At 34.3% G+C, this 22701-nt stretch overlaps 4 protein-coding genes and 2 non-coding genes across 6 annotated transcripts; 2 read left to right on the top strand and 4 right to left on the bottom strand.

Moving 5' to 3' along the window:
- Positions 1–114: 114 nt before the first annotated feature.
- TRNAQ-CUG (transfer RNA glutamine (anticodon CUG)) lies at positions 115–186 on the top strand. The gene has a single exon. It is a non-coding gene; the product is annotated as a tRNA-Gln (tRNA).
- A 407-nt stretch (positions 187–593) lies between these two features.
- LOC145591116 (protein KINASE OF THE OUTER CHLOROPLAST MEMBRANE 1-like) lies at positions 594–7062 on the bottom strand. Its single transcript, XM_081647517.1, has 5 exons — positions 6678–7062; positions 4515–4882; positions 4326–4417; positions 3704–4177; positions 594–1866 (listed from the first exon to the last, which is right to left on the bottom strand). Exons 2-5 carry the CDS (start codon positions 4875–4877, stop codon positions 933–935), a joined length of 1863 nt encoding a protein of 620 aa, XP_081503643.1. The 5' UTR covers positions 4878–4882; positions 6678–7062; the 3' UTR covers positions 594–932.
- A 1078-nt stretch (positions 7063–8140) lies between these two features.
- On the top strand, positions 8141–8221 carry TRNAL-AAG (transfer RNA leucine (anticodon AAG)). The gene has a single exon. It is a non-coding gene; the product is annotated as a tRNA-Leu (tRNA).
- Positions 8222–9263: 1042 nt separating this feature from the next.
- On the bottom strand, positions 9264–10151 carry LOC145591115 (ATP synthase subunit b', chloroplastic). The gene has a single exon (XM_081647516.1). The coding sequence runs from the start codon at positions 10020–10022 to the stop codon at positions 9369–9371; it is 654 nt and encodes a 217-aa protein (XP_081503642.1). The 5' UTR covers positions 10023–10151; the 3' UTR covers positions 9264–9368.
- Positions 10152–10729: 578 nt separating this feature from the next.
- LOC145592586 (uncharacterized) lies at positions 10730–14557 on the bottom strand. Its single transcript, XM_081649086.1, has 5 exons — positions 13955–14557; positions 13263–13362; positions 13065–13164; positions 11862–11950; positions 10730–11254 (listed from the first exon to the last, which is right to left on the bottom strand). The coding sequence occupies exons 1-5, from the start codon at positions 14223–14225 to the stop codon at positions 10966–10968; spliced, it is 849 nt and encodes a 282-aa protein (XP_081505212.1). The 5' UTR covers positions 14226–14557; the 3' UTR covers positions 10730–10965.
- Positions 14558–15262: 705 nt separating this feature from the next.
- On the bottom strand, positions 15263–20862 carry LOC145592585 (UDP-N-acetylglucosamine transporter UGNT1-like). Its single transcript, XM_081649085.1, has 10 exons — positions 20366–20862; positions 19198–19274; positions 18025–18183; positions 17734–17867; positions 17092–17222; positions 16953–16997; positions 16748–16845; positions 16433–16540; positions 15941–15997; positions 15263–15845 (listed from the first exon to the last, which is right to left on the bottom strand). The coding sequence occupies exons 1-10, from the start codon at positions 20508–20510 to the stop codon at positions 15771–15773; spliced, it is 1029 nt and encodes a 342-aa protein (XP_081505211.1). The 5' UTR covers positions 20511–20862; the 3' UTR covers positions 15263–15770.
- Between the last annotated feature and the right edge of the window lie 1839 nt (positions 20863–22701).

Raw genomic sequence — 22701 nt, 5'->3', positions numbered from 1 at the left:
AGTAGTATATTGCTTTGTATGTGATTCCTACTTTCAGATGGAAGCAGAGATAAAATAAACCGCTCAAAACCCAGACATACAAATGTTATTTACCCTTGTTACTACCAATGAGTTGGTCCTATGGTCTAGCGGTTAGGACATTGGACTCTGAATCCAGTAACCCGAGTTCAAATCTCGGTAGGACCTTATTTTTTACCTTTTGACTTTTTTTTTTTTCCCCCTTTCTACTCTTAACTCTCTAAGGTTAGACCACTCAACATTATAGTGACGCAAAAGATAATAATCAACTTCTGCTTCACTGCAAAGTTTCATTAGTCCTAAGATATTATTTAGGAGTTTGCAGAGGAACGTCTCGGCCCACTCCCTTGATGACCATTGATCTTAATCTTCGCGACTTCACCCCAATAACAGACTAAGCATTGTGAAACTGTCATTACACTGCATCAGCTCCCTATGGTCTTGGACAACAGGGGTTATGACACATACAAGCTATTGTGAGTGCTTAGAGTCACTATCCAAACAATGTACTTAACTCCATACAAAACTCAAGTAAAATAGACATATACATTGATATATAAATTGAACAAGGTGAATTAATTTAAATAATATTTACATAAACGGATAACCGAACAGTGTGAATAAAAAAGCATATTTACAATTTTAATAAATAGATAAATTGAACAGGGAGATTAAGATAGATATATTTACAAAGATAAACTGGAAAAGGTGTTTTAATGTGAGAAATATAGACAAGCATATGAACCCCAGAACGGAAACTATACAGTTTTTAGAGAAGTACTTCTAAGCAGATATGTTCAACTGAGAAAATAGAAAAGTAAAGACAGCTTGGTTGACGGTCTCACACCAGATAGTGTACGTGCCATTTTTATAGGTTAAGTCAACAAATTATCGGAAATTACCTTCTGTGAAAATTATTGTGGCCACAGAAGGGGGAAACCAGGCTGAGATTTGCCGGAATTGTCAGCAAGCTGATCATCTCTTTCTGCCGTGGTTCCCTGTAATTTCTCTCTTTTCATCTTTGGTTTAGATATCTTCTTCCCCACGAGAAGTCCCACTTTCATGGCAGTAAACAAACCCAAAGCAACAAGAAGAGGCCTTACAGCCCAGTGGATATCCTCAAGAAGCTGATATTTTTTCACGACTCCCTGACAGGAACTGAAAGAGACCACTTCAACTTCAGCAGGGTCAGCTAGGAATCGATCTTGTTTCTGAACAAAAGGTAATCTTCCTGGGAATTCCACTATAAGACACCCATTTGGATGAATATGTAAGATCTTCCCAGTATCCCATGCTCCCCTCTTTCGTGGCCACTCAAAACGAGGATTAAATACATTGGCTCTAAGGCGCACAAATTGGCCAACGTGACAAGGCTTCGCCATCTGGAGTTCTGAATGGTTACCCTTCCATAGTGTTTCCAACCCAATAAATGCAACAGATGCAGTTCCATCACGATGGATGGAATGAAGGATTCCAACTGGCGAATGCTGTTTTTGCTCCTCCCTCAGACGCACCCAGTCCCCAGCAGCAAAGCCATGGGTGACACGCTCTAATGTGGATGTCCGGACTCTAAGTGGATCATGGATTCCACGCACCCTCACTAAGACAGAGCCATCCCGATCATCACTGCCTTCTAAGCCCACAACTTTCCCCTCTGGAACAAGCATGTTTTCAGATTTGGAGGAGTTTGGTTCCTTTCTGGACCGCACAATGTCCCCTTCCTGAAGAGTATCCTTGGAAAGAAACCACTCTGTATAGTACTGCTGGTATGGCCTGCCAGGGCTGCCACTATTGGGTTTACTCCTCAGAATAAAAGTTGTCTCATCATTCATAATTGCATCATGTGAGCTGCAAATCAGTTACAGATATAATGAAATGTAAGGTTTCAAATTATAGATTTGAAAAGAAAGATCTGGCTAAAAAATGGCATATAATCAGAAAAATATAATCAGCAAATACTTCACACTGGTGCATCTTTGATCGTCGTAAGATCTAGCTGCCAAATTATTTCTTTTTTGAATCCACGACCCACCATCCTTTTCTTTTGATGCAGAAACTGCAGAATAACAAGGTCCATTCTCCTTTTCCTTTTTCCTTTTTCCCTTCTCACTTCCCCCCGTTCTAGTTGCTTAGCAATTAGCATAATGACTTTCTTTCTTAACGCAGACAGGTTATTTAATGTGACTGCTACAGAAGTGAACAGCTCTAAAATGAAGTTAAAATCGTGTTTCTTCAGAAGCTAGTGCAAACCAGATAGATCCCAAAAAAAGAAAATGAGAAGATTCTAAAAGTAGACATGAGAGATAGGATAAAGGAATGATGAACGTATTTTTGCTTCCTCTTCAACTCCCTATTTCAAACTTCAAACACGAATTCATTATTAGGAACTGGGGACCAGATAATATACAATACAGGCTGAGCCAAGGATTCTAAGGGCCCAGAAAAAGCAACAGTGTGCTTCCAGGATAGACTTCAACAAAAAGGCATGGTTTAAACTCTGTTGCAGAAAAAAAAAAAAAAAAAAAAAAAAAATCTACCCAAGCTAATTCAGGGAACGCAAATAAAAATCAGTTTTCACTCTACATCACTTTCCTTGTGAGGATATCTGGTGAGGAAAACTTCATCCCATCAAAGAACGGGAAATAAACCACTCTCCTACTTTTCACTTACCCCATCACATTCTCTCTCCCACATATAATTAATCTAAATTACAATTTATTCATAAATTTATAAAAAAAGATAATTAGGAAATGAAATTAAATTTAATAAATTTAGAGAGAGCGGTGATTTTTAAAAGTGTGTAAAATCTAACAAAATGGGTCTATAATTATAAATCTCAAAATTCCATAGCCATTGGTAAATTTATTTAGTTATTTTTGAGATTATTTTTGGCTAAAACTTGCTGTTTAAAATTGATTGTTACAAATAAAACTGAAGGAACACATGGCTGGATCTAATTGGTTCTGCTATCTTCATGAGGAAACCCATTTTTCCTCATGTTGTGAGGACTGTTTTTCCTCGTGAGGAAAACCATAAGTGAACGTGGATGGGAGGCGGTGAAGAACATATTTCCTCACTAGTATTTATTTTAGCATAATTGGAAGTGCTCTTGCTCTAAGAGCTAAAATAACTTCGCATTTAAATGTAGGTTAACCAAATTGATTACAGAAAGCTACCAATAAATGATTCTTCCACAAACAGAAACTCCAAGCTTATGACTCATTCATGGATCTTCCTAGCAAAGCTAAATCACAAACACATCAGCAATGGCTAAATAAAGAGAATATCATCTAAGCATTAATTCACTATTCTCACTCCAAGGTGTCAAAATGCTTCTAGCACGAGTTAAACAATGAATATAATGTCCATTTCTTAGAACAGAAAAAATCTGCCTAGTTAAAAAGTAAACTTGTATGCTATGAATCTATGATGTGGTCAGCTAAGCTTAGTGTTAAAAATAAGAGTAAGCGGGGGAGTCACTTTAAGATCAATTCCTTAGATTATTATTTCTTAGTGTAAAATAAGAGTGCTTTCCAATTTACTGGAAAGCACTGGTTCCATGCAATATCAGGTAAGAATCAGAGTTTCACATCACATTTACACTAGTGTCAAAAAGAAGCCAGAAGAAAATAGAACCAGGTGAGAAACACATTGATTCTTCTCTTGAAAGGCAAAGTGGACTGACCTTTTTAATGCCTGCATTATGTCAGTCATCAGAGGGCGATTTCGGAAGTCAGATTCAAAGCAGCCAGAAATGACATTTTCAATCTCAGGAGGAAGACCACTTGGTATCTGGGGCTTTTCTTGATTAAGAACAACTGATCGATATATTTGCTGAACTGACCTTCCACACCAAGGTTGATCACCTGTTATCATCTCCAAGATAGTGCACCCATATCCCCATGAGTCACTCTCAAATGATATTGGACCTCTTATCTCTGGCTCCCACTGTTCTGGAGCCATGTAATTTGGGCTTCCTACTGTGAGGGACATATCTGAATTTGACAATGAGAGTCCCATAAGAAGATAGGGAACTCCAAAATCCCCTAATATCGCTTGATCATTCTCATCGAGAAGCAAGTTAGAAGGTTTAAGGTTGAGAACCAGAATTTCCTGAGAGTGTACTTCCATGATTGCTTGCGCCAAATTTATTCCATACCTATAGGCAAAAAAATAAATAGACAATGATGTGAAATAGTACAATAAGATCAATAGCAACATACTGTCATATTCTGAATCAAAGCATGAATAGAAAGACAGAACAGTTGTAGTAACTAAAATTCATCAGCCCCTAGCACCTATTTTACCTCAAGACATCAGGCAATGAAAGTTTCCCTCCTTTAGAACGAGCCATCTTGTCGCCGATTGATCCCTCATAGAATTTCATGACAATGCTTATCTGTTGAATTACATCAAGGTTACAAATATGCAACAAGGCTGCATAGTCAATGGAGAAATTGAATTGTTGCTTACATCAGACATTAAATTTTTTTTACCTTCCCATTTATAACTGAAATTCCATGCAGCCAACAAACACCTTTCATTCCATGACACTTGGGGAGAATATCAGCAAACTTGTCCAAAAAGGCTTTCACACTATCTTCCTTCATTAAGTTCAGCATCTTAATTGCCACTTCATGATACTCATCATAATCTTGAGCTGACCTATGATGGGTTGCCAACCAAATGTCACCAAACAGGCCCCTTCCAATTCTGTGCCTGAGTCTCAAAGATGATGGATCAATCCACGGGCTAGCTTCATTTGGTGTCACTGCAACGGTTCTCATATTATCAGCATCTCCTTCATAGAGCACAAACTCAAAAGGAGTGGATTGTTTTGATATTAGCTGGTCAACCATATCTCCTGGAAACAGCAGGTATTAGAAAAAAAAGTCACTGCTTTGTATTCTGGTAAAGTTTCGAGTGACACTAATACAGCACATAAGATATATGCAACGATATGAAGCAAATGCATGCACTGTCCAGATATTATGTGTCTAAATATCCTGAAAGCATGAATCAACATGATTTTATAAAAAAGCTCAAGGTGCACTAAGGCGATAGGGGTCCTGCTCCTGCAGTGCCTAGGCTGCTAGGCGTGCCATGGCGCTTCATTGAAGTGAGATATACTAAATTAATAAAAAAAAGAATCGTGTAAATAAAGCCATGTGTCTCTTTGAAAGCATCTCGTCCGGGGCACAAGTACTAGACCCTGTGAGCCTAGCACCTCAGTGCACCTAAGGTAAGCCTTTTAAAAGGGTGAAAGTACTCAAGACCTCACAAATTTCTTAGTCTGTGATTAATTAAGAAAGAAAAATAGTTCTAATAATGATAAATTAAGAGGCTATGAAAGTCACCTCAAGAGCATTGGAGCCAAGGGAGCTGGTCCCATAACAGTTTCTAATTGTTAGCAAAATAGTAATGCAGTGTTTTTAGCATGTTTTAATCATACAAGGTAAGTATCAATAGATAAATCACACTAGCTCAGTATCACAGGAAGTTACAGTAATGCAGCAATACATTATTACGACAACAATTTTGCAAGATTCATCCGAGATAAAACAAACTCCCAATGAACCAGCATTGAAAACAAGAGATAACAAATCACTTGAAGCATTGCCACCAAAGCATTCCTTTAGCCCAAGCAACTGAAAATTAAGATCTTTGAGACTTCCAAGTTCCAACCAAGCATTACAACATATAAGCTATTGCATAAAAATTTCCACATGTAACAAACTGATTAAAGGACAAACCAAAACCAAGCCTTAACTATTAGCTTAGTCCCTAATAAAATTCCTTGCGATCAAAATAACTCACAGAATTATGTAACAAAACTGAGATCGAGCTTCAAAAAGGCAATGCAACCGTCCATATCCAATTACTAACAGAGAGCAGAGAACAACAAAAGCTAAGCTAAGTATAAAATAGAAACCTTTGTCAAATATAGATTCAGAAAGATGATTTCAGGTATTGGCTAGTAGCATAAAGTAGACCCCAGTATGTCCAAATCTAAGGAAGAAGAATGAGAAAGACCTAAGTTACTCAAATTCCTTATTTCACATCAAATTCCCATGTAGGGATCCTCGATACAACGATATGAGTACGGACACTTTAACACTTCATTTTTAGCCAAAACCATGGAGAATATACACAAAACTGCCTAGTCAGACACTTGGACACGTACCCGTGTAGTCTAAGTACCATGAGAAAGCCTAAAACTTCTTATTCTCTTCTCACTCAAAAACAATATCTGCATGTAATAGTGGCATACAAGAGAAACTGTAAACCAAATTCACAACAAAAATATTTCAGCTTTTGCCAACGCCCAACAGTAGGGCTAAGCTGCTAAAGAAAATATACAATTCACAAATCTATTGTTTATGCGTCCATAAGATATACACAGATACACTATATTGTTTTCATTCGATCAATTTTACATCAAATTAATCACAGAGAAAAACAAGAATGAAAATGGGGTTATAACGATCAAAAAACCAATTCAACAAAATTGAGTCAAATAACAAGGAAAATAATCACAAGTTCACAACCCACATCATAATAAAGCAAAAATTGACAAACCCAGATGCCATAACATGAAAATTCATGAAAATAGCAAAATCCCAGATAACTGAAAGCTAAAATTAGGAAGAAAAACTCACCAAATTTGACAAAAGAAACGGCAAATAATTAGGGAAATTGAAAGGGGGCAAATAAATTTGCTAGAAATCAATGATTGGATAATCAAAAAGAAGGAAAATTTGAGAAGGAAGATGATAGTTGTACTTCCATAGGGTTGAAAACAGTTAGACAGAAAGGTGAAAACGTTAAGTACAAGTTATAAAAGGGTGGAGTGAGAAAGTTTGAGACTTTTGCTGAGTTAATGAAGGATGTTGAAATTGGGAAATCCTAAAATTCATGGAATTCCGTAGACAAGGGAGAAATATTATGAGTTTTAAGAGTTAAAAAATTGGCAAATTTGGGAAATCAGGTGGTTGTTTGTGCCTTTGGGTGGCATACTGCTAACATGCCACTGCGACAACTCACTCTTTCTAATTGCTCATAACGGTTTTTTCAAATGGATTTATCAAATTAATTGTATTTCATTCGGTATGGATATGATCGAGTTTAGTTGATTAAAGTCAAGAAATTAAATATGTACAGTATGTTATTTACTCTTTGCAACTATTTATAACACTATATATATATTTTTAGTTTTGTTTTACTCAATATGTATAGAATATAAGCTATTCTTATAAAAATGATAACAAGTGGCAAGAATATTGATCTTGAGTTCAAACTAGGTTTAATTGAATAAATTAATTTGGATGATGAGTCGTTCATTTCAAGTTGGTCTAAAATAGAGCTTAAAGCATATTGACTCATATTCGAATCACTTTTGCCACTAGGTTCAATTTGAGTATGACGCATTGACGGTATAAGTTAGATTTTTTTTATTATTTTTTTAAAAAAATACATTAATGAGTTAGATTTTTTTTTATATTTGGGTATTTAGCTTAGATCTCTCACTCTTAGTCTTATCCCTTTTACATAGAATGTAATCTTGTTTTCCCCTCATTCAAACACAATAAAGGATGGTTATCATTATCCAACGAAAATCTACTTGTAAACCAAAGTATACATATTTTTAGCAACTCTAAAGCAGTTGGTTTTGGATTCATATATATCACAAAATAAAATGATAAAGCTGCAATAGGTTTGAAAATGATCCTTTAATATTCCTTGTACGTTTTGTATGCAAAATCCTCTTCCACACGAAAATATAGTTCTACCTTTGGCGTATTTTGTTTATATAATAAGGACCTAAAAATTCATCCATTCTTTTTCATTATTTGCTACATAATTAAATAAGTAATGAATTTAGTGGTGTAATGAATGTCAAGTCTGTCAACATTAGATGAACGGAATGTCCACCAATTTGAGATGTTTATTATAGGTATATCCCTTAAATATATTTCTATGATCAATAAAAAAAAAAAAAAAAAAAAAAAAAAAAAAAAAAAAAAAAAGGCTAATTCAGTTGTCCTTTATTTACTATTTAGGAGCCAAATAATTTGTCATTTTATAAGACTAAATAATTTATCATAAAATCATGATCATCAAAGTTGAGATGGCCGAGTTGGTCTAAGGCGCCAGATTAAGGTTCTGGTCCGAAAGGGCGTGGGTTCAAATCCCACTCTCAACAAGATTTTAATTTTTTTTTCTCCTTCCTAAAGACAAAAACTCTCATATTGTTTGCCCTGTACTTTCTGTTCAGCTATTTCATATCAAGCTATACGTTTTACATTTTTACTCCCTATAACAATGTCAAGAATATTAGTGAATTACAAAGGACCAAAGGCGAAGAAGGCTGGAAACTTGCTCTGTAATTCAGCATTGTAAATAAGTGATTAAAGAACAACTGCTGTCTAGATTGAACTTCAATTACAAAGAAGTATGCTAAATGTGGTGCCTTGAATTATGCTAGTATGTTATCTGAAGCGATGAGTCAGAGTGATGAGGTTACATATTGTTGTTCGATACAAGTATATGGCTATTGTGAAGAAAGCAATGGATCATTTCAAGCTTTCAATGACATGGAAAGCTCAAGTTCAAGTAAATGGAACCAATCAGTATAATTTCTGGACTGGCACAGAACAAATTTTACAAAATTTACATTGTTTTAAAGCGAAAAAAGCTGGATTCTGGTTTCAGACCAAGCAACAGTTTCGAGCGTTCATTCTTATGCAATCTTGACGGGCAAACAAGCACATGCTCATATGCCAATGCAATTATTTTCATTAGAATACCTCCTGACTTTAATTTGCATTGTATTAAGCAATAAAGTTTGAGTTCTTTCTAAAAACAAGTAATAAAATAACTCGATTTAAGTATAATGATCACACAATCGCGATGCACCATTTGAGTTTCCTTGTCATTATATATATATATATATATATATATATATATATATATATATATATATATATATATAATTTATCAATTACTATTATCTCTGATTAGAATGGAAAATCCAAAGTGCACAACTACTTACAGTAGATGAGTTCATCATAGTCACATTATTCAACTATTGCTTTTGAGTCTATTACTATTAGTCAAGCCTTCTCATATAGTATTAGTATTAGACACCAATATATGTGCTACTCTCTCCGTCCGATGCAATTGTCACATAAAACTAGTGGGTGATTGAAATTACACCATGAACGTGACTATTAATTCGAAACAAATTAATCATACAAGTATCATTTTATAAATATAATCATATTGATATGACAATATATCCATTGTTATACAAAAGGCAGAAATTCTAGAAACGATAAAACAAAGAAAAATCAATTAACAGGAAGAACCTTCTTAACAATCTCATCACTAAGATTAGCAATCTGAGAATCAAGAGACTTAATAGTATCCTCCTTCTGCTTCTCCAAACTAGCCAAAGCTTCCTGAAGTTCAACCTCAATCTTCTTCCTTCCTTCAGCCAACTTGGCCTCAACTTCAAGCTGAGTCTCCTTCTTCATCTTATTCAAGGCAGCAGAAATCTCAGCACGTGCAGCGCGCATGACAGCATTAGCTTGTTCCTCAAGCTGCTTAACCTCAGAAGAAGTATCCTTAACATCGGCGAGCTGCTCTTTAATGGAGGCATCACGTTTGTCCATGAAGTCGCCAAGAGGGGTGTAGTAGATCTTGTCGAGAGCGAACATGAGGAAGAGGAATTCGGCCATGATAATGGGGAGAGTGAGGTTGAAATCGAAGAGGGAGGCTTTCTCGATTTCTTCGGCGAGAGAAGGGTGGGGGAGAAGGTAGGAGAGAGAAAGTGGGGCGGCGGAAATGGCGGCGGATTTCAGGAGAGAGAAATTGAGTTGTTTTTGTTGAGGGAGTTTCAGAAGGGGGGTTTTCAGGAGAGGGAGTTTGGGTTTAGGGGTGGTGGATGGTTGGGTGGTGGTTGGGAGGGTTTTGGAGGAAGAGGCCATGAGCATGTTGGCCATTGCTGCTGGTTATGGTTGTTCTCTCAAACTGAGAGTGTAGTTTTTTTTTTTTTTTTTTTTTTCTGATAAATTTGATTGGGGAAGAAGAATAAGGGGTGGTTTTGGGGATTTTGGGAGGGAGAAATTGTGGAAAAGGTTATCCCAATGTATGCCACACAATTTGGGATCATATATTGTGGTACTTATTAATTGTTTTTTTTTTTTTTCTAATGAAAACTACTTGAAAAAAAATCTCTTTTGGCACTTTTGGAAAACAGAGTTGTATCATTAAAAAAAAATGAAAAAAATAAAATAAAATTTGATCTAATGTCAGAAAAATCAATCGCCTAAAATGCTTGTTCGTTATCGTTTTTTGAATTCGTATCCAATTTAACCACCAAAAACAGAAAACTAGAAAACAATTCTACTCGACATTGAAAATCACCTCTTTTGCAAAGCAGATATAAATAATATGGAGTACTTCGTAGCTTTGTTCACTCTTGTAACAAGAGATTATACTTTTAGTTTTAGATTTGTAGTCACCTGAGATTTTTTAAGTAACAAAGTGGATATTCTCAGAACCCTTTTCTCTATTGTAAATGATTCCTCACTTGACAAACTGCACTTGAAAGTTAAAACGCTTCTAAACTGTTACCATCTTAAACATACTCAAGTCATATAAAATGATTGCAAACAAATGACAGAAAATGCAGATTGAAGGCTATAAATTGGAGTTTAAAATTTTCATTGATGCTTGTTTGCAAGTGACAATGTGTCAGATGCTACAAATGTAGATTCGAGTATGAGGAACTGATCCTAAAACTGGGTCTTATGCTCTACCAAGCACTTGAATTACTCCCGTGGTATGAATGTGTATACAACTTTTTTGTGGTATTATGTTTATACATGACTATGTCCAAGAGAAGCCATTCCAGCAGAGGTATTTCCATGAAAGTAATGCCACTCAAATTTCTACCTGCGAGACTCTGGAAGAATAGCGGGGGTGTCTCTTATCAGAAAAATGAAACCAACCTCTTATGCCACCAGTACCTGTCCACCTTGATTGATTGGCTTGCCTTTCGAACTTCAGCTGATCATTGTTGGGAACTTTTGAATACAAAAACCACCCTCTGAATAAATGAGAGAGCATAGATTCACTGCGGCTCGAGTTATCCTCAACTTGACAGCTTAGGTTCTCCTGATCATCACAGGCCTCCTCTACTTTTGATATTTCCTCTTCTTTGTTCTCTGTTCTGCATGACAGAACACCCTAATCATTCGTTTTCCTTGATCTAGAGTGCAATAAAGAGAACCTTAGTCCTTAGAATTAAGGAGAAGTGAGAGACGTTGATTAATTGCTTGCCACAAAGCCAGTTCTATTACCATCGGATGGTCTACTAATCAAGAAGCACTAAGAATTTCATACAGTCTTCAGACAAAATATATTGTAGATTCTTGAAAAAAAAAATTCAATGAATCTGTGTACTTTAAGGGAGTGATTGCTTTTCAGCAAGTATAAAAACCGTCATAAAAATTGTTTATTCTTCATCCTGTGACGACCAACAAAAATGTAATTAAAAGGAGCAAAGTATTTCATGATCTTTTCTTTAAGTTGACCGGACCTAAAGAGCAGCATGCTTCAAAAATCTGTCGCTAGAGGCAGTGTTATACAGAAACACCAGCAAGACAAACAACCCAATGCCTTAGAAATGACCGCCTAGATAATAGAACCACTACCTAAACATCCTAAAGTACGCATTTGCCACCTTTAAGACCACTTAACTCCATATAGTTGTAACATTATATTGCAGCCATGGGATAAAGCAAAAAATATGGAAAGAGCAATAGATGAAGTCTTACGTCGTGCAAGGCTTGGAAGCTTCTATTCGTTTTCTAGATCTCTTCTTTATGAGATTGTAAGCAATGGACACATGCCGAACAAAACGAAGCTGCAAACATCAAGTAAGGTCAAGTCAGCACAAAGAAGGAGGAAGACCTCACAGGGTAATCCACTCAGACGTCAAGAAGACACATATAGAAAGAACTAAATTTACAGAATACTAGTAAATAACTTATCAAGATAGGTTACAAACATCAAACAACCTCCAAGACAACATAAAAGCACTTAACTCTATATTGCTGAAGCATTAGTATCAATACTATTAAACCTTCTACGAAGGACTAATAAGAAAAATTTAACAGCCAAGAAGACCAACACGGTACAGTTTCAGAAACAACTGCATGTATAGAGAAACTTAAGAGAAGCCCATATGAGCCTCAGGAGTTTATGTCAGTTAAACAAATTACAATAGATCCATTTCCAATTCTCTTTAAAAATGAAATAAAAAAACAAAATTTATAAACCAACATATAGAAAGACGAAAGATGACCTATATCAATTTACAAGAGATTGTTTCTCCAGATATAGAAGCAACAAAACATCTTCAACAACAGCTTATCATGGAATGTATAACCAACAAAGAGGTTCAGATAGTAGTCCTCACCTATGCTAATTAGAACCAATGAGGCAAGAATGCAGTGCAATCCAAGCTTATATTGAGAACTTATACTCACTAAAAGGAAAACTAGTGACATGCTCTAAAAGTTATTTGGAATAGAATATCTTGCATCGACAAAGTAATTAGGGAACATCCTTATCATCACATTCGAGCTAAAAGCTGGTCTATAAGCAATCAACTACCACAAATTAAATGGCTCACAGGTGCTACCTCCCTGCTATACATTACACTAAGTAGACTCAAATTGAAATCCAAATTAGCTACCATTAACTGGCAACACAAAACATGCTAAAAATTTAAGACTTCTCAATTTCACTTGAGAAAACCTATTGTAACTAATATGAAAGTAGATTTTTGCTTTGCTGTAGACAACAACGGAAAGTGTATATACAGTTGAAAACAACCAAGGTAAAGTTTTAGAAAGGATCAAGTCTCTATGTGATTCACTTTCATTTACAACATCAAAATGGCATAATTTCCCATGCTGCTTGCAACAAAAATGTCAGAGCACTGAAAGTTTTAAAGAGTATGTAAGCAAACATACCTCATCACCATCCCTGACACCAAAATTCCTGAGATACTCACTGTCAATTAGTAGCTTCTGACCACAATAAGATAAGCAAAATTGTGTCCATACATGTCGCCTATCAACAGAAATAGGTAAAACATAATTGGTTAATCAGAGCTAGTTGGGAGAAAATATCATGAATATAAAGCTGTATGTGTAAATAAAATTTCATACCACGAAATCTTGCCAGTTTCAGCAGTAGGCAAATTACTGAAATAGCTCTCCACTGCCTGCTTGAGATCAGATATCGTAGCCATCTTTACGACCTCAATTCCTACAAAACCGTTCAATAACAACCTCATAATCTAATCAAACACAATACACTATAGGCCAAGCCTACAATACTTTGAATATAACACATTATTCCTTAAGAAGATCTGTATTCGACTATCCACATCAAAATCAAACTATAACCGGTCTTCCAAACGTAATTCATTGTACACAAATCACAAGTTCCTTCAAATGTCCTCCACTCTCCATGACAATAAATTCCAAGCATAACACAAAATGCCTTAAAATTCACCAAACCAAAAAAAATAGGACGACATGCAGAAATTCAATAATCTAATAACAAAATCACATATAATTCCTTTTGTTAGTGTCTCAATTTCGATTAAAAGTCCTACTGCATCACAATTGATGGCGAGGCAACACGAAAACTACCAAGAAATCATCAAGATTAACATCACTCTCAAACAATTAAACCTAGCAATAGCTGAAAATTCAACAATCGCCACTCTCCGAAACAAATAGAACATCCATATATCACATATCATTTGCAATATTCCAATTGAACATGAAATTAAATTACAACATTAGAAAACAACAATATGAGATGAAAATGTGTGAGAGAGAGAGAAAGATACCGAAAGAGGAGCCATCCAATTTGAAAATGGTGAGATGAATGGGAACCTGAGAAAGCTTATCATACGAAAAACTCTTCCTGGAACTCACAATCGACAACGCCGTTGAAACCGACGACGAATTCCGACAAAAACTCCGGCGACCTTTCGACGACGACGACGACGGAGGCGCCTCAAACGGAACCCTAGACAACTGCAATCCACCTTTTCTACCTTCGCGTTTGCCGAACAATTCATCCTCTCTGTTAGCCGCCTTGAAGCTTAATCTTCGCATAATCAATGAAGTTGACAGCAACAAACACCAAAAACAGGTTTCTCTCTCCTTCCTCTACCTATTTCTCTCTCTTTGTTCTTTGAAGCAGAGCTTTAATGGCGGATTAAGGAGGATTCGTAGATGAGAGAAACACGCAATAAGGAGGATAAAATAGAGTAATATGAGATTGCGAAGATTGGATTTGCTTTGGTTTTAGGGCGAAGAAAGGCAATGTAATATTGGGTGGTGATTCTTCTGATATAGCAAGAGAAAGAGGAGAGAGAAAATATAGAGAGGATCAGAGTAGAAGGAAGGTGATGAATGATGATGCGAATGGTGCCTGGTTTTTTATGCCTGCCTTTGTTCATTGCCCAACTTAGTACACTAATTTATTTAGGCGCTTTTTTTTTTTTAATATATATAATACTCCTCCTTTTTGGGCTACGAGTGTGGATTTACTGTTTAAGCCGTATATGTCGCTCAATATGTATTTTATATCCGAGTGTATGATAGACATTTCAGTTTATTTGAGATTTGAATAAATGTGGTGCAATTAAGTTCGTCAATTCAAACGTCAAACAACTCACATGTCATTTGCTTAATTCGAATATGTTCTCCTTATTTAAATTGAAATATATGCTGCCACTGAATTGATTAGCAGGAGATAAGATGATCTCAACTTACAAGAAGACCTCGATAATATGGTTTCTATAATTCAATTTAGTGTGAAAGTAAAAGGCTTTGAGAAAAGAGACAGAATTTTGATTTATTTTGCTATTATGCGTAAATTTTATTGTACTCAAAAAATAATCCAAAGAGTCAAACAAACCCTAAAAAATAATTTGTATAATGATACGCAAATGATGGGTTGAAGGAAGAAACCATTATTGAGAATGCTAATGGCATCAAAATATGGGATACTTATCATGTGGTTGGAAATATTAGTACATCATTTCTATCTTTTAAAAAATTGTTGATCATTTCATACTAACTGTTCCCCTTCATTCAAAACTACTTCCATTAGAGAATTTTGTATAAGTAGATCGGATTCAAAGAAATAATACCAAAAACAATCTCTGAAGGAACAATCTCTGAAGGAGTAGCCCAAATAGGCAAATCTCAACTCAAGCCAAATCTTTTTAGCAGTTTATCACAAAGAGTACAGGAAATACATGGGCAAAAGAACTACAATATTTACCAAAAACTTTGCCCAGGGAAGAGGAAAAAAAAAAGACTAAAAGAGTAGAAATAACTAAACCTAGAAATCACCAATTTGATAAAATAATTGATGTAGCCGCAGATCAGTGCTCATGAGTTCAATTTCCTTCTGATATACTCCTAATAATTGACCGTAATTAGGGAAGACAACTGTTGCTCAAACAGAATCAGTCCTACTGTCATTGACAAACCCTAGCTGCTTGTCAAGCTTTTCTAGCTTCATGTTATCAAATGTATTTCCTATTGGAATTCAAGCGACTGCATATTTAAACGAGCGACAGCAACCACAGCCAGCACTCAGCAGTAAAAGAATAGCCGTCCGTTGTAATAAGCAATGGCCCTAAAAGGCTACTTGCCAATCAGCTTAAAGTAGGCATACAAACCAGATCCCAGAAAACCCAGAACCTGTCCAATAACATTCAGCTGCAAGCATAATGCACAACGTCATTACCAATTTACTCAAGACAATATTCTCATATAAAGATCTTAAACCGAAACAGAAATTCTATTTTACTCACCAAATCAAAAGGTAATCCACCAAATATTATCCAACCAAGTCCAATGGTGAAAAGATCCTACAAAATAACAGTATGGAAATCAGATACTTGTACTTTTCAAGTACATTGCATAATTTGAAGCAACAAAGGTGATTGATTATAAGACAATAGAAAAGGAATAGAGTTAAGGCCCTTGTTCTCTGTATGCATGTTTAACTCACGTATTTTTATTATCATTCCCTTTTATCTACCTATTGATCTCACCACCAAGAGGATGAGCTCACCTCCCGCAGCTGCAACACCCCAACCCACCCAACCACCACAGAAAATTAATTTACAGATAAAGAGAGTTTGTGCAAGGCTGTTTCACAGTCACTATCGTCTTGTCAGTAATTGTGGGACTTGATTCAAGTGTGCATGGATCCATCAACTTTTTCTAGTTTTCTATTATGTTTAAATAAACCGGAGGAACCCGGCGAAATAGCAAAAGCAACAAAAGGCAACTGTATATACCTTCAGGTTACCACAAATTGTCTGTGTTAGTGCTGAATTGAGAGTGGTGTTGAGAAATATACTGTAGTTGAGGAAGAACGCCAGCACACAAGAAAAGGACAAAACAACCTTCAAGAAGAGGAAGTGAGATAGGGTGGCATAAGAATCATTATAAGAAGTCAATGATCAGGAAAGCATTTTAGATATTCTTGCCATGCAGGATGATAAAAACATGCATATAATACAAAGCGAAGCCTTTAGCAGAATGAAACACACTAGGCTTCAGCAATAAGCATGCAAGTTGAGCAACAGAAGAATCAAGGGATTATGATGTACCAGAAAACCAGGAGAGAACAAGTAAGGGAAGTTGAAGGTGATATCCAGATCACCTCTCACATAAGTCCAAAACAGCAATATTGGTCCACAAAGAATACCTGAAATTCACTCAAAAAAAAAAGGTTCAAGAGCATAGAACTGATACATCGTGTAGCAAGGTTGTGAGTTGTAAGTACATTATTTTATACAAGATCTGCAATCTCACCATTACACCACATAAGTCCAAAACTATTGAGGCCACTGGATTTTCCTGAGAAAAGAAAAAAAAAGGTTAAATAAGCATCAACAGACCATAATATATTAGATTACTCAGGGAAAATGAAATAAAAATAATGATGTATCACCAATTCGAGCAATAGTTGCAAGGTATATAGCCGTAGTAATATTGGCCAGAAATACAACGGCATAGCCATAAGCATCAAATGACAAATCTCGAGCACCAGCAATGAATGCACCAAGAACAATCAACCCTACACTGAACCAGCAAGACAAAAAAATAATAGTGACTACAAAGCACTTCAAAGAAAGAGATGGAAACCAAAAATCCATTATCTCCATAGAACTCTAGATACTACAATCCCACACTCCATACAGCTTCTTTAATAACCAAATATTCTAAGAAAGTTTTTTTCCATATAGCTGAAGGAAAATAGACAATAAAATCTAATTTTATTGCAAACAATCTGCTGTAAGGCAATAAGTCCTTTATGAACAAACACCGATGCGATGTGAATTGTGCAACTTGAAAAAGACTCCCAGAATATGATCTAAATCAAAAGCAGATACAATAAGAGATTATACAATAAGAGTTTGTCATATCTTTTCCAATTTTACCTGTTTATGAGATCACAGACATAATCATCTCCTTGTGATGATCAATCAAGCAATATATAATATAAAGGTTCATGTATTCCAGATGAACACCTATAAATAATATGTATCCACACCACTGGTGGGCAGTAGCAAAAATAAAATAAAAAATTTACCTTCCAACAATAGAGGAAGTATACTTTTGTCGGACCAGAACATACTCCATAACCATTGTAAAGACCACAGTAGTCCTCCTCAGAGTAGTATACATAGGAACATTTACACCACGCACAGACTCCATGGTAACTAACTTCAAAGGAAATGGAAAAAAAACAAAAGAAAACAGAAATTGTTATAATTAGAAGCAAAAGAAAAAGAAAAAAAAAAAAAAAAAAAAAAAAAAAAAAAAAAAAAAAAAAAAAAAACAGAAATGCATTCCAAAACACAAAGTTATCATCAAAGCATACCATGTACATCAAATAGGTAAATGCAAGAGGTAGAGTGTGCATCAGTGTTTTCAAAGGAACAAGAGTTACAGGGTTATCAAGAGCAGTCGATTCCGCAACAGTGAAAGAAATGAGCTTCAAGCGTTTCATCACATAGAGAAATGTAGATGAAGATACCATCTGCAGGCATAGACAAATCACATTATCAAATTGTGTTCTCAGGTATGTATTTTTTCAAAAAATAAAAAAGAAATCCTCATAGATCTGCATGTATGAAGAAACATTCCATCATAGAACAGCTTGACTAACAGATAATTTGCAATCAGGAAAAACTTCCTAAGGATCCACCATTACCATCCAGAATAAGCAAAAATACATACAAGACATTGACTGCAATGTAATTATTATCAGTTTTGACTAAGCATAGGTGGGCTGTCTTTTAACTGAGACTTGATGTATCTATCCATAATTGAATAACTAAATCAGTATTAGGATAAGCTAATATATTTGACACACCACATAAGAATAAAATAAGACTGATAATGAAGTAGCCAACCTAGCCACTATAGATGCTTTCTACTCTGTTCGTATTTCTACTCTGTTCGTATTGAACAATAAATAAAAAATAAAAACCATAATTTTTCAGGCCCCCTGACTTGCTTCAAATCAGGTACCACTAAGGCACTAACCCAACCCTGCCAACCCACCAAGGCGCCAACACACACCCCAGAAAAACACAATTGAAAACAGAGAGTCAAGAGTATGTTGAAATTGGGGGTCGTTGATGTGCAAAAAATGTGCCTTCAGCACTCTCCCTTACAGTGTATAATCCTAGCCATAACTAATAAGCCGGTAAAATATAAAAGAAAGCTTACTTAGATCCTCATCACACAAAGAGTTGATTACTAACAAAAAAAAGGAGATATTCATTAAATGATAAAAATATCAAGGAATTACTCTTTTCAAATGTGTCTCTCCATCTAGCTTTTTTAACTAAAAATATAGCATGGAATTACTCATTTCAAACGTGTCTCTTCCTTCAAAAATATCAAGAAGCCTCTCATATTATAAGGCAAAAGGTCATGTCAAATTGTCAATATTATGTTGCATAAAGCAGTAACTTCACAACTCCCATCACAATCTATAAGAAAATAAATAAATATGAATATACCAACAATTTTAGCAGCAGCTTACCTGAAAAAGGGTGATTACATTTGCACTTGGGAAGCTATATGAAGACAATGCAGCCTTATTGAACAATATCAAGAGCACTGCAAAAAGGAAATGCCAGCTCAATTTCTGTCTATTTCATAACATTAGCCCACATATAAACAACCTCCTTGCAATTGTTCCCAAACACCCCCTCCCCCCTACACCCCTAGACCTGCCTCAGTTTAATAACCGCAGGAGCAGATTTTCATAAAGAGAAAAGAGCAGAACCAAGAAGAGAAAATTTTAGTACTATAGTCTATACTGAATAAATTCCTCCATATTATTCATGCATTTATATATCATAAATGCATTAAAAATAGATGATACGTCTTCGAAGTTTCCTTCTTCATTAGGGGCTAAATGATTAATACTTTCAAAAATGGTTATATTTTTACTAAGGCAATGTACACACCTTTCACATATGAGGCAACATTCAGCCATGTGGTCCTTCCCCAACCAGCCAACCTATGAATGAGGCATCCAGTTTACTGAATTTTTAACTTCAGTATGAAATGCTTCATCAAAAGATTTCTTAAACTTCTAAGCTATTTAAACTGGTGACATTTATTAAGATGAAAGGGATTTATAATTCAATACCCTTAGCCATAACAAAGACCCAATAAGTTTTAGCTCAAATGTTTGAATCAATGTATTTCGTCTCTCAAACAACCACGCCAAAACTCCATCTTTCATCAAACTCCATTACATCCATAGCCGGTTTATTAGGGAGAGAATTTAGGCAGAAATGATCATCTACAAAAACTAACTCTAGAATTTAGAACTTCCAGGTTAATATCAAATCTGTAACTATTACTGAGCATCCCAGAATTGCTTGCCGTAAGCCTACAACAGCCAATATCCTAATTTTCTTAAAGTTCCAATTTCAAAACCAACTATAGATTTAGCACAGTCAATCAAAGTCGAATTCGATTAACAATCAATTGAATACAAATTCCAACCTAAAATAACTAATCCAAATCATCACAATCACACAAAAAATCCTCAAAAAATTCAATCCAAATCAATTCATCAGCAAAATTCAATTCAATTCAATTCATCATTTGGAATTACAATCACATACCATAGAAATCAGCAACAATCGGAAAAGATCACAAAAATTGACCCTAGGAGAGAGAAAGTGGTGAAATACCAGCACAAGCCATGTAAGAAATGGCAGCATAAGCTCCACGTTTAGTCATGGCGGAACCTCGAAAGAGTTTATCGTCGCTTCTGGGATCAGAAACCGGTAACAAATTGTTCTTCTCTGAATTCGAACTCATCTCAATCTCTCTCATCGATTTCTCTGTTGCTCTATTTTCTGGAAAAAATGATGATTGAAGAAAAATTGTTGATTGTATCCTGGGTTGAGAAGAAGGGTCCGAAAGTTTCAAACGGAGGAAGACGCCAATGGTCAAGTTCGTTCTTGGCGTCTGTTTAAATCGGATCCGACCAAATATCGTTTGATTTATCGCGGGGTTTGGACATTTCTTCTTGTATTAGGAATCGTAGATTGCAAATTTGTCTACCTTGACGTGTATAATGTACTCCGTATAATAAAGAAAGCACGGACATAAAATTCAATTGTTGTTCTCGTAATAGAATTTAGATATCGGGCCAAATGTCAAAATATGTATATGGGCACACCTAATTAGTATAGTTTTATTATTTTGACATTGCGCTTTTATACTACTAAAAGTATATATGTCATCATGCATTCGTGCTTTTATACTATTGAGTACCATGTAGTTAAGAGTTTCATATGTCGATCAAGTCAATATAGTTTGGATTAGTTTCATTTCAACATATGTCAAATAAGTTGATCAACTTAGGTCCCTTCTTTAGAGTTGCTCTGCTCTGCTCTGCTTCAATCTGCTCTACTCTGCCCTGCTCTGCTCTACTCTGCTCTGCTTAAAAATAATACTTAATATTGAATTATTATAATAATAATTAATATTTAATAATAATAATAATAAATAAATAAATAATATTTAATAATAATAATAATAAATAATTAATATTTAATAATAATAATAATTAGTATTGAATTATTATTATAATAATGATAAATATTTAATAATAATAATAAATAAATAATATTTAATAATAATAATATTATTAAAAATTAATATTTATTTATAAAAAAAATAAATAATTAATATTTAATAATAATAATATTATTAAAAATTAATATTTAATAATAATAATATTATTAAAAATTAATATTTAATAATATATAATAAATAATTAATATTTAATTATTAAAATAATAATTAATATTGAATTATAATAATAATAATAATTAATAATTAATAATAATAATAATAATTATTATTATTAATAATACTTATTACTAATAATATTAATAATACTAATAATTGATTTTTTATAATATAAATTAATATTTAAAGATAATAACTAATATTTAAATATAATACTAATTATTAATTTTTAATAAAAATAATAATAAAAATAATAATTAAATAATATTTAATAAGTATTATAATAATAATTAATATTTAATAATTATAATAATAATGCGATAATATTAATAATAGTTATAATAGTAGTAGTAGTAGTAGTAGTAGTAGTAGTAGTAATAATAATAATAATAATAATAATAATAATAATAATAATAGCAGTAGTAGTAGTAGTAATAATAATAATAATAATAAGGAAATCTGCTCTGCTCTGCTCGGCTCGGCTTTGCTTCAATGTGCTCTGCTGAAATCTGCTCTGCTCTTCCCAGAAGCTCAAAAGAACAGGGCCTTAATTTATTTTGGGTAATTTTAGGTTTATTGCAAGTATAAAATACAAGTGAATTAAATTTGGGTTTGGATCGAACCATTGTTAATTGTTTCTACGATTATTTCAAATTCGATACAGTAATACAGTACAATAACGGTTGTAGATCGAGTACTTGCACAATCTAAAAAGATCTTCATTTTAGAAATAACGACCAGTTTATAAGGCAATGATTTTTTTAATTAAATTTTTAGAGGATTGTCAATACTCAGAATTTGCAAGGAAATCAAGATAAGAAGGAACTAAATCGAGCTGGCCTAATTTATTGATTACAATCATACAATATGGTAAAATAGAAAGCTATACATGTGATAATGCTTAGTCATAAAAATCATATAATGAGACCTTGAATTAAAAAAGAATTAAGATAAAATAATGTATGGGATAAAAATATACCTAGCTAGAAAGATGTTTTATAAGGTGTGTATTATAATTCTACATGTCGTAAAATGTTGCACCAAAATTTTGAAGGTAATTCTATAGTTGCATTGATACTTGATGATAGCAAAACAATATGAATACATGAGAAATATAATGCAACCCCATAGAATAAAAAAAGGTAAAGCTTTATAGAAGAAAGAATAATACGTTCAGCACCAACTTAACAAGTGAAGGAAGAAAAGAAGTGCCAAAAAAACAAAAAGAAAATTCCACTACAATTGAAATTTGTAAGAATAAAGGTAG

Source organism: Chenopodium album, chromosome 18, assembly GCF_948465745.1.
Source record: "Chenopodium album chromosome 18, dcCheAlbu1.1, whole genome shotgun sequence".
Classification (NCBI taxonomy): Eukaryota; Viridiplantae; Streptophyta; class Magnoliopsida; order Caryophyllales; family Amaranthaceae; genus Chenopodium; species Chenopodium album.
The sequence above is the reverse complement of the archived record's forward strand: the minus strand, read 5'-3'. Positions and strand labels throughout refer to the sequence as shown.

Bases quoted from the DNA above. Each gene is read 5' to 3' on its own strand.
- LOC145591116 (XM_081647517.1), bottom strand. From the start codon at position 4,877: ATGGTTGACCAGCTAATATCAAAACAATCCACTCCTTTTGAGTTTGTG. The intron at 4,178-4,325 runs GTAAAATAGGTG...TTTTGCCTATAG, and splicing joins TCATTGCCTGATGTCTTGAG to GTATGGAATAAATTTGGCGC. The intron at 1,867-3,703 runs GTCAGTCCACTT...ACTGATTTGCAG, and splicing joins ATAATGCAGGCATTAAAAAG to CTCACATGATGCAATTATGA.
- LOC145591115 (XM_081647516.1), bottom strand. From the start codon at position 10,022: ATGGCCAACATGCTCATGGCCTCTTCCTCCAAAACCCTCCCAACCACC.
- LOC145592586 (XM_081649086.1), bottom strand. From the start codon at position 14,225: ATGCGAAGATTAAGCTTCAAGGCGGCTAACAGAGAGGATGAATTGTTC. The intron at 13,363-13,954 runs GTATCTTTCTCT...ACGGTTTTGTAG, and splicing joins ATTGGATGGCTCCTCTTTCG to GAATTGAGGTCGTAAAGATG. The intron at 11,951-13,064 runs GTATGTTTGCTT...TGATGTTTGCAG, and splicing joins GTGTCAGGGATGGTGATGAG to CTTCGTTTTGTTCGGCATGT.
- LOC145592585 (XM_081649085.1), bottom strand. From the start codon at position 20,510: ATGAGAGAGATTGAGATGAGTTCGAATTCAGAGAAGAACAATTTGTTA. The intron at 17,223-17,733 runs GTAAATTTTTTA...TTGCTGGTTCAG, and splicing joins ACTTCCTCTATTGTTGGAAG to TGTAGGGTTGATTGTTCTTG. The intron at 16,541-16,747 runs GTACATCATAAT...CTCTTCTTGAAG, and splicing joins TGTTCTCTCCTGGTTTTCTG to GTTGTTTTGTCCTTTTCTTG.